Below are 11,098 nucleotides of genomic sequence, written 5' to 3' on the forward strand. Positions count from 1 at the left end.
AATGTGATCGAACAACGTGGGAAAGGTTACTCGGAACAATAATGGACAGGGAAAGGCATTCCTTATTACTCGAATCATTGAGCAGATAGTCTTTAATGGCTGGCTGTCACATTATGAGGCTCCACAAGCCATTGTTTCATTCTTGGGGAAAGGTAATAAGACATTCCCAAAGATGGTGCAGTGGTAATGCATCATGCATTGAATGCCAGCGAATCCTCCTTTGTTTCCCTTCACGCCCCACAGTTAGATTCAACAACTCGGACACGCTCAGTTCTTCTAGTTGTCTATAACCAGAGATGTTGACTAAATTCAGGGTTGGAATTGTTGCGGGAGATGGGGGCGGGGACCATGCCTCTGCATTTGATATCCCCCCTCTGGTCATTCAGTTTTTATCATAAATGAGGATATCTCTTATCCAGTGGTGGTAAAAGTACTCAAATGTTTTATTTAAGTAAAAGTATCAACACTGCAATGCAGAAAATGCTCTGTTACAAGTAAAGGTCCGGTATCTCTGTAGAGACATTGCCAGTCAACTGCCCATCAACAACCACATCATGTAGGCCACTGGTTCTCAAAGGGGGTCCTTGAGGGGGTTCCAGGGGGTCCCCAGAAAAATGTTTTAATACAGCATCACATTCATTTGAACCACTTTATCCTTTTATATGTCGGCTATTGAAAAATAGCAGATATACAAGCTCACAAGTATACATCTGCTATTTCAATTTCCCCCCTTTTTTTAAACACAAATCTTCTCTTCTGGGGGTCTCCCTGGCACAAAACATTTTTGAGATGGGGGTCCGCGGCCAAATTACATATCATTTTGGGGGTCCTTGACGTGAAAAAAAGTTTGAGAACCACTGCCGTAGAGTCGTTGCCAGTCAAACTGCCCATCAACAACCACATCATGTACGGTAGGCTGCTAGCACCGCCATGAATCCCAACAGCTATAAAAGCCGCCCATCAGTCTGAATGCATTACTGTCATACATTTACTGAAATGATGTAGTAGCACAACACTGTGATAACACACTCGGGCACGCACGCACGCACGCACACGCACACGCACACACACACACGCTCATTATTTCACAATTTCCTGCTCTCCACAAATGCGTATCGTTGCTGTCGGGGCAGAAACCTCTCATCTCCATATTTTAACTGTTTGTGTTTTTTTCCGGAAATGTGCAAACCCCCTTCTTGATCACACTACAGCGTCACACAAAAGCATCAAAAGCTTCACGCCGCGTTTTCGAGCTTGTGGATCTGCTGCTTTTGATGCTTTTGAATTTTTGAATCCTGAAAAGTAACCGTTTTGGACATATGAGGTTTCCACCCGACAGAGACGATATGGATATGAGACATATTGAGGTGATGTACGTGTGCTCGGGAGGTTCCGTGTGCTCGTTTCATGTCAGTGTGTGTGTGTGTGTGTGTTTTTGTGTACCGTATGCATTTAAGTGCATTTGCGCTTCAGTTGTGTGTGTGTGTGTGTGTGTGTGTGTGTGTGTGTGTGTGTGTGTGTGTGTGTTATCCCACTGAAGCAGTACAATCCCAGCTGTTCTCTGGCTTTAGAGATATATTATTGGAGAGGATGGAAAAACTGAAATGAGCTAATTTCCCCTCGTCTCTCCTACTGTAACCACTTAAACCCTATATATACGTCGTGGACAAGAGTCCCCCAGGGGTCTATACTTGGGGCCCGCTTCCTTTTTTTCCCCCTTCTACTACACCAAAGCTCTTTGTTGAAGATAGCAGATCTACAAGCTCACGACACACCGCAACGTGACGTGTTTGTGAGCTTGTAGCTCTGTCAATGTTTGTCCCAGAATAGGGGACGCTAGGTTGATGTATTTCCTCTCTGCAGGGAAGGCTTATAAAGTGCTTTCTGCGATAAGTGGCCTACCTCAGTGCAAATCTGAATGTTAGAAACCAAATTGCCCAATGCCCATAACTCTCAGTGGGTGTTCTGTTCTGTTATTAGCGTAGCTTTTAAGACATTTTATCGTGCTGCTGTTTCCCACCATGTTGTGTGCCATTTGTCTCTTGAAATACATTAATTGGTGTTTTTATGTTTGTTCCTCAGTTTTGTTGGCTTTGAGTTTGGAAATGCAATCAACCTCAAGTTAATAATAATATTAATAATGATAGCTCGGATTTATATAGCGCTTTTCTAAGTACCCAAAGTCGCTTTACATAAAAGAAAACGGAGGAAGCAACTTTATTGAGATAAAAAAACAAAAAAACAATAAAAGGATAAGTGCTAGACTAAAATCGATAAATGGCAACGGGTTGAGAGAGCAAAGATTTAGAACGTTTAGTTTTTTATAATCATTACATTTTCTATGATTGATTGATTTACCACTGCAAATAAACTTAAAGTAAGTTCAACGGGCAAAGGCTTGCATGGCTCATAAACCATGGAGCTCTCCAGTCAAAGAAACAGTTAGTTTGGCTATACAGCCCTCAGGGCTCATAGAGCTCAGCGGGCACATGACCCTTAATGGGTTAAAAGGGCATGACCCTGACATTTCCTGGCTCACCAGTGTTTCTCACACATTTTCATGTCAAGGACCCGCAAATGAATCATGTAATTTGGCCCCCCATCTGAAAATATTTTGCGCCAGGGACCCAGTGGTGTAAAGTAACTAAGTACATGTACTCCAGTACTGTACTTAAGCACAGTTTTGAGGTATTTTTTACTTTACAGGAGTATTTCCAATGTTCAGTACTTGTACTTCTACTCCTCTACATCTCAGAGGCAAATATTGTACTTTTACTGCAGTACAATTATTAGAAAACTTTAGTTACTTTGTATTATTATTACAAAACATAAATGAATCACTTCGGCCCTATATATACTTAGGCTATTTGAAAATAGCCAATCTGCCCTTATATGTCTTGGTATATTGCCAGCTTGCACAGTGAGTTTGATAATAAATCATTATTGACCTTGATCTTCCTGCCTGCCTGAGTGGTTTTGCTCTTGGGTCCAACACTTGTACTCGTAACAGAGTATTTCTACACTGTGGCATTGATACTTTTACTTAAGTAAGAAATGTGAGTACTTTTACCACCACTGCAGGGACCCCCATACAAGATTTGTCTTGTTTCCAAAAAAGAGATTTCGACATGTTTTGAGCATAACCGATCTACAGGCTCACAGCACGATCGTAGATCGCCTCATTTCAAACAGCCAATGTATATACAGGGTATAGGGTTAAAAGTGGTTAACAAGCCTGGCACATGTCACTGGGTTTCCACCCCATACTTAACGATTGGACACACACACACACACACACACACACACACACACACACACACAAACACGTCCCGATCTGGACCCGGTACTGTAACACACCTTAGATAAGAGCCCCTCATAAACAACCATTACTTGACAGTAATAGGAGCTGGCAAACTGGCATGTGACTGGGGGGTGGGGGCTAGGGGGGGGGGGGTGTATGTGTATGTCACTGAAGAGAAATGTGTTGTCGACCCATTGCCATGCAAGTGAGAGGCCACAGAGAGAGAGAGAGAGAGAGAGAGAGGCTTGGAATCCAGCGTTTTGCTTGGAATCCAGCGTTTCACTTGGCGCGGGTCGGGTGACAGGGAGAGTTCCTCCTGTCAGCGAGCTGGGAGCGGGAGTTGGTCTGTAGCGCGTGCACAGGGTCGGTGGGCCAGAGTTGCCATGTCCGCTTGTTATAAGCGGCTTTGGCTCGTTTTTCTGTAAAGTCGCTTGTAAAATATTGGTAGTTGTTGGTAGTTACTTCTTTTGGGCTCGTTTCCTAATGCTGTTTAAACCAGTGTTTCTAAAATATTTTCATGTCAAGGAAACCCCCCCCCCCCAAATTAATATGTAATTGTTTGCGTATCCCTATCTGAATTTTTTTTTTTTGCCAGGTACCCTGTTAAAATGTTTCAAAAACATTCAACATTTTCCACTTTTTTCCCAGTATGTTTTTTGAAAATAGCAGCTTTTGGGCTTGTTGTCATGAACCATGGTTGCTTTATTTCTCTCGCAAAATCTGGCAACACTGGTCGGTAGGCCCGTTGGCTCATTAGCGAACGGAGGCTAATGGAAGCATATATAGGGCCGTCCGTACGGTACAGGGAGGGTTTGTTCAAGCTGTAGGGGGAAAACACAAAAGGGGAAGCGAGAGCGAGGCGAACGAAACCCTGTTGAACCTGGAAGGTAATGAGGCCTTCACTCTCTCGCTGTGTTATTAGCGCGCGACAAAAAAGGCCTTAAAAACCTGGTCCACGCTCCCACCTCTGTTCGGACGCAGCAATTACTTTGTTGAATAAAATCTTTGTCTTCCTCGCTTTCATGTTCACCTTTTTGTCTCTCCCTCCCTCCCTCTCTCTCTCTCTCTCCCTCCTTCCCTCTCTCTCTCTCTATCACCTCCACCCGCCTCCTTTCATCTTTCCTCCTCCTCTCTGAACCACCCTTTCTCCTCTTGTTTCCCTAATTCCCCTCTCTCTCCTGTTTTCACGGCCTATTCTGCATCCAGCTGGTCCCGACCCCCTCATTTTCTCCATTTCTCTTGCTTATTATTACACCTCCACCTGCCCTCTTTTTTCTCTCTCTCCCTCCCTCCCTCCCTCCCACGCTCCTTCCTTCCCTTGTGATCTCTGTCTATCATTTCTCTATACTCAAAGTCTTACTCACCCAGCAAAAGTAGTTCATAGTTAACATAGCATCACAATAATTTTAACCACTTTATACATTTATACGTTGGCTATTCAAAAATAGCAGAGCTTGTAGATCTGCTATTTTCGATCATTTTTGAAAAAATATCGAAAATATTTGGATTTTTTTTTTTTTTTTTTACATAAATCTTCTCTTCTGGGGGTCCCTGGCACAAAAAAAATCAGATGGGGGTCCACGGCCAAATACATATAAATTACTTTTGGCACAAAAAAGAACCACTGCTCTATAGCTTTCATTTCATTTTCATTACATTTTTCCCATCCCTGTGTGAGTTTCACTTTCCCTCACTCACCCTCTCTCCCTCTCTCCCTCTTTCTCTCTCTCTCCCACTGTCTCCATCTCTCTCTCCGTCTCTCTCACTCCTACTGTCTCCCTCTCTCCCATTGTCTCCCTCTCTCTCTCTCTCCCACTGTCTCCCTCTCTCTCTCTCCCACTGTCTCCCTTTCTCTCTCTTTCCCTCTCTCTCCCACTATCTCCCTCCCTCTCTCTCTCCCCCTCCCTCTCCCTCCCTCCCTCTCTCTCTCTCTCATGGTGTGTGAAGCTCTCTCTGACTCCTCTCTCCTCTTCCTCCCTATACAGTCGCAGTGAGACAGAACAGGAGGGAGGATGTCGCAGAAGAAGATCTTCCTGGTGTTCGTGGCCGTCAGTACGGTCAGCCTCCTGCTGCACCACGGCGGTCACCTGAGCTGGTGAGTGACCGACCAACCGCTCGCTCTGCTCCCGCAGTGACTGACCCGTCCTTCACGCATGCAGGCACACACACACACACACACACACACACACACACACACACACACACACACACACACACACACTGCAAAATCCTCTGCGTTTATTTAAAGGTAGGGTAAGTGATATTTTTGGGTTAAAACAAAAAGTGTTTTGTTTAAAGGTTTTAAAGGTTAAAATACTATATTCTGATAGTAATCATTGCTATAGAGTGTTTGTTCAGTAACAGGAGTCTCCATGTCTCTCCAGCTCTTTAATAAACAGAAAATACATTTTCCGGTAGGTGTCAAAATCTCAGCCAATCAGGAGAAAGTACCCATTTTTAAGCTTCATTTTTATAGTGTTCCAGTTCCAATTTTGCCTGATCATTTCTTAGTGTCATCACTTCCAATTTCACTTGTTAAATCTATATCCTGATTGTGTTCTCTATCCTAATTGGATAAAATTGGAAATGAAACTGAAACTGAAACGAAAATGCATTTTCTGTTTTATAAAGAGCTGGAGAGACATGGAGACTCCTTATATGGACAGGACACTCTATAGTAACGAGCACTATCAGAACATAGACCCATTTTTGCAATTATTTGAATAAATGCAAATCACTTACCCTACCTTTAACTCTCACAGAGTTAACCACTTTCAACCTGGCTGCCCTATTTAGTGAAACGTCCCTGTCGGGTGGAAACCTCGTATGTCCAAAACTGTTACTTTTCAGGATTCAAATTCAAAAGCATCAAAAGTAGCAGATCGACAAGCTCGAAACGCGTCGCTTCGCGCCGCGTTTCGAGCTTGTCGATCTGCTACTTTCGATGCTTTCGTGTGACGCTGTAGCGTGATCAAGTAGGATATTACTTTACAAAAAAAAAATACACAGAAAGTTAGAATACGTAGATAAGAGGTTTCTGCCCGACAGCAACAAAAAAAGGAAATAATAATAATTCATTTTCATCAAATCATTCATTCATTGATTGTACAATAAATGAATGAAGGAAAGTCAATAGAGCTTGGTCCGCACAGGCCTATGGAAAGACAACAACTTGTCTCTCACACACACACACACACACGCACGCACACGCACACACACACACACACACACACACACACACACACACACACACACACGTCTCACACTTACAAACAAACACACACACACTCACACCCACTTCACATGCCCCTCGTCATCTTATTTGTCCGCATAGCGCTAATTGCCATGGGTGGGAGAAGAGTCTCTTGTATCTTGTTGTTTGTAGTGAAATGAACTTCACACAGCAGAGGCTTCTTGTTATAATAGCTGCCAGATATGGAGATGTGAGAGTTCTCTGTGAAGGTCCAGGGACCAATTATAAAAGTGAAGGAGCTATAGAAATCTGACAGCCTCCATGCTCCGGTGTTCTTTTAACCTTCCTGCTTTTGCTAATGCCTTCCTTCATCGCTGTTCCTTTTGTCTGCCGCTGCCTTCTGCAAATCTTCGGCACTCTCTGCGTAATTGTCGAAAAATTTCTCTTGCTCAGTTTCTGTTTAAAAAAAAATGTAATATCACCTTTCTCTGTAAAATATGTTTTCAGCATCTAGTTCATGCAGCAATCTCTTTCTCTCTCTCTGCTTGCTTAGCGGATGCCTCAATTATAAAAGATTCAGATGTATTATATCGTCTCTTGTCGGGTGGAAACCGCATATGTCTAAAACTGTTACTTTTCATTCAAATTCAAAAACGGCAAAATAGCATATCGACAAGCTCGAAACCCTTCGCTTTCGTGTGACGCTGTAGTTTGATCAAGTAGGGCGTTAATTTACGGAAAAAAACACGTTTATGGAGATAGGAGGTTTCTGGCCAACAGCAACGATAAGTGAATTTTCAGGATTCAAATTCAAAAACAGATCGTAACAGATCTTTGAGCGTAACAGATCGACTTGTAGATCTGCTACTTTAGATGCTTTTGTGTGACGCTGTAGTATGACCAAGTAGGGCGTTAATTTACGAGAAAAAGAAACAAGTTAAAACATGGAGATAGGAGATTTCTGCCCGACATCAACAATTAATTTAATTAACTTATTAAGACCGGGGACACATCTGTGTCATTTTAAGATTTCTTGAAAAATCTTGAACATTTTAGCAAATCTTTTAATATATATATATTTTTAAGCGAACATTTGTAAAATATTTTGTTCCAGGGACCTCCAGAAGCAATTTTAGTTAAAAATGTTGTCTAAAATGACACAGATGCGTTCCCGGTCTTAAAGGGTTAATTAAGTGAATTAATAAAAATATTAAAATGTTCTCTCCCTCCAGGACCATGGAGGCGTTCCACCTGGGCTGCCCCGCCCTGCGCTCCCACCCGGCGCCCGGCCTGAAGCCCAAGCACACCAACGTGGCCTTCCTGAAGACCCACAAGACGGCCAGCACCACCATGCAGAACCTGCTGTTCCGCTTCGGCGAGCGCAACAACCTGACGGTGGCGCTGCCCGTGCAGGCGTGCGTCCACCAGTTCTGCTACCCGCGCACCTTCGCCGCGCACTTCGTCCACCCGCACACGCTGCCGCCCAACATCATCACCAGCCACATGCGCTTCAACCGCGCCGAGGTGCGTGGATCACAGTGTTGCTTTCGTCGAAAAACTAGATAAAAACGAAACTATGATGACCAAAACTGAGACTAAATATATTGAGAATTTCGTCAACAAATAACAACGAATGTGCCTGCTTATCACCTCACTGACGTGTACAATTGCTTTCAATGACCTGTGCCTAACTCGATGTAGCGTTTATAGATCATGGACTGTTTTCCATATACATACATGTTTTTGGAGATTTTACGTTGTGTATTTGTTTTGGTGTCTGTTATTATTTTCTTTGTGAGTGTTGTCTGTTTTTTGTTTTGTTTTGTTTGGATGTTGTTTATATCTTACTCTCACTGTTTGGAGATACTCTGTTTATTTGCTTATTTGCTTCAGTAATTGTCTGTACTACCTATGAGTATGTAAAATAACAAAAACGAATAAACAAAACGTTTAAAAAAAAAATAAAAAAAATAACAACGAATGGAGAAGAGATCCAGTAGAACTAAAAGACAAGTCATTGAACTGTATGTTTGGTTACGCTCGGGCATTGCTCTCTGAAAGCACAATGCGTTGTGAGCTTAGTTAGCTCACAGCTTCGTTAGTCGACTAAAACTAGACAAAAACTAAAACATTTCAGATGACTAAAATATGACAAAAACTAAATGTAATTTTATTCAAAACACTATGACTAAAACTAAATACAAATTTGCTGTCAAAATCAACACTGCGTGGATGCAAATCTGAATGGGGACTCAGTCAAAATGAGAATGTAAGGCAAAGACAACAGTTCACAGTTCAGAAGAATGAGTGATTATATTTTGGTACCAAAATAGGAGTTCAAGACTTGCAATTCAGTAGGACAGAAACAGTGGTGTAAAGTAACTGAGTACATTTCCTCAAGTACTGTACTTAAGTACAATTTTGAGGTATTTTTTACTTTACTTGAGTATTTCCAATTTTCAGTACTTCTACTCCACTACATCTCGGAGGAAAATATTGTACTTTTACTCCGCTACAATTATTTGAAAACTTTAGTTACTTTGCAGATTTTGATTATTATTACAAAACATACATTAACCACTTCAACCCTATTTACATTTCAGCCATTGGAAATGGCTCTCTCTCTCTCCCTCTCTCTCCCTCTCCCTCTCCCTCTCCCTCTCTCTCTCTCTCTCTCTCTCTCTCTCTCTCTCAAAATGTTAACTTCGTACATTCCATTGACAGGTGCGGCGGCTCATGCCCAACGACACCGTCTACGTCACCATCCTGCGCGAGCCCGGCTCCATGTTCGAGTCCCTGTTCAGCTACTACAACCAGTACTGCCAGAGCTTCAAGCGGGTGCCTAACGGCTCGCTGGAGGCCTTCCTGGAGGAGCCGTGGCGCTACTACCGCCCGGACGAGAAGGACTCCATGTACGCCCGCAACACGCTGACCTTCGACCTCGGCGGCGACAAGGACCGGCCGGCGACGGACGAGGCGTACGCGCGCGCCTTCATGGCGGAGGTGGAGCGCTCCTTCTCGCTGGTGATGATCGCCGAGTACTTCGACGAGTCGCTGGTGCTCCTGCGCCACCTGCTGTCCTGGGACCTGGACGACGTGCTCTACGTCAAGCTCAACATGCGCACGCCGGGCTCCAAGCGGAGCCTCACGCCGGGCCTCCCCGCCAAGATCCGCGCCTGGAACTCGCTGGACGCGCGGCTCTACGACCACTTCAACGCCTCGCTGTGGCGCAAGCTGGCGGCGCTCGGCCCGGCCTGCGTGGCGCGGGAGGTGCGCCTCCTGCGGCGGGCCCAGGAGAGGCTGATGCGGAGCTGCTTCGGCGGCCGCATGCCGCAGCTGCGCTCGGCGGCGCAGATCAAGAACAAGGACCTGCGGCCCTGGCAGCCCAGCGCCAAGGTGGACATCGTGGGCTACGACCTGCCGGCCAACCTCAGCCAGGGCCCGTCCGGCCAGGCCCAGGAGCTCTGCCTCAAGCTGATCATGCCGGAGGTGCAGTACACGCGCAACCTCCTCCGGTCCCAGTCGCTGCGCTACAGGAGGAGTTACCCTCTGCGGCCGCCGCAGCAGTCGCAGCCCCCCCAGCAGACCCCCATGCGCTCCGTCCTGCCTCGCCACCTACAGGTCGGGGTCAGCCACCACAGCCAGCTGCCGCCGCCGCCGCCCCCCGCGCACCACCCGGGCCAGGGGGGGTCGGCGCCGGGGTCCACCGCCACGCCGCAGCCCGCCAGGGGGGGACCCCAGGGGGGCCGGACGACCCATCTTAGATCATCGCTGCAGACCCAGGCCTCGTAGGGTTGGACACCAGACATAATGAATGCAGACGTACTGTAGGTAGAGAGTGCCCAGCAGACTGCAGCATCCTAGCACTCCTTGCCGCCTGGGAACAGAGGTACAGCCATGGGGTTTAAGGGTTGTAAATGAATATCCGTCTCCTCTCTGTCCCCTCCTGAGCTGCATTTGGGAGTTTGGGAAGGGGAGGGGGGGGGGCGAGGGGAAGGTGAATATGAGGACAGACTCTGGAGCTGGACTTGAACATCCACCCCCTCTTCTGCCTGTGGAACCGTATCAGGGCTCAGGACAGAACAAAACGAGGGAATGACAATGACAGAAGGTGGACCTGCTGGGACAGAGCCATGTCAGTAGAGCCCAAACAGTGGAGGGAGCGGGAATAGCTCTTTTAGGGCTTGAGAGTTCTTTGAGACTTTGAAGCATGTGTGTGTGTGTGTGTGTGTGTGTGTGTGTGTGTGTGTGTGTGTGTGTGTGTGTGTGTGTGTGTTTGTCGGTGAGCATGTGTGTATGTGTGTGTGTGCGCACGCGTGTGTGTGCGCGCGTGTGTGTCTGGGGCTCAATTGCGAAGTGGCAAAATCAGACCCATTGTAAGAGACAGAGTGGGCTTTGTGTGTGCCACACTGGACAAGTATCATGTTTCTCTCTCTCTCTCTCTCTCTCTCTCTCTCTCTCTCTCTCTCTCTCTCTCTCTCTCTCTCTCTCTCTCTCTCTCTCTCTCTCTCTCTCTCTCTCTCTCTCTCTCTCTCTCTCTCTCTCTCTCTCTCTCTCTCTCTCTCTCTCTCTCTCTCTCTCTCTCTCTCTCTCTCTCTCTCTCT

The 11,098-nt window shown here is 45.8% G+C and overlaps 1 protein-coding gene across 1 annotated transcript; it reads left to right on the top strand.

Moving 5' to 3' along the window:
* Positions 1–5,296: 5,296 nt before the first annotated feature.
* gal3st3 (galactose-3-O-sulfotransferase 3) lies at positions 5,297–10,286 on the top strand (the record flags this gene model as incomplete). The annotated part of the gene is made up of 3 exons (XM_084042323.1): positions 5,297–5,396; positions 7,727–8,018; positions 9,219–10,286. The coding sequence occupies exons 1-3, from the start codon at positions 5,314–5,316 to the stop codon at positions 10,284–10,286; spliced, it is 1,443 nt and encodes a 480-aa protein (XP_083898449.1). The 5' UTR covers positions 5,297–5,313.
* Between the last annotated feature and the right edge of the window lie 812 nt (positions 10,287–11,098).

This window comes from Gymnoscopelus microlampas, assembly GCF_963454915.1.
Source record: "Gymnoscopelus microlampas genome assembly, chromosome: 19".
NCBI lineage: Eukaryota > Metazoa > Chordata > Actinopteri > Myctophiformes > Myctophidae > Gymnoscopelus > Gymnoscopelus microlampas.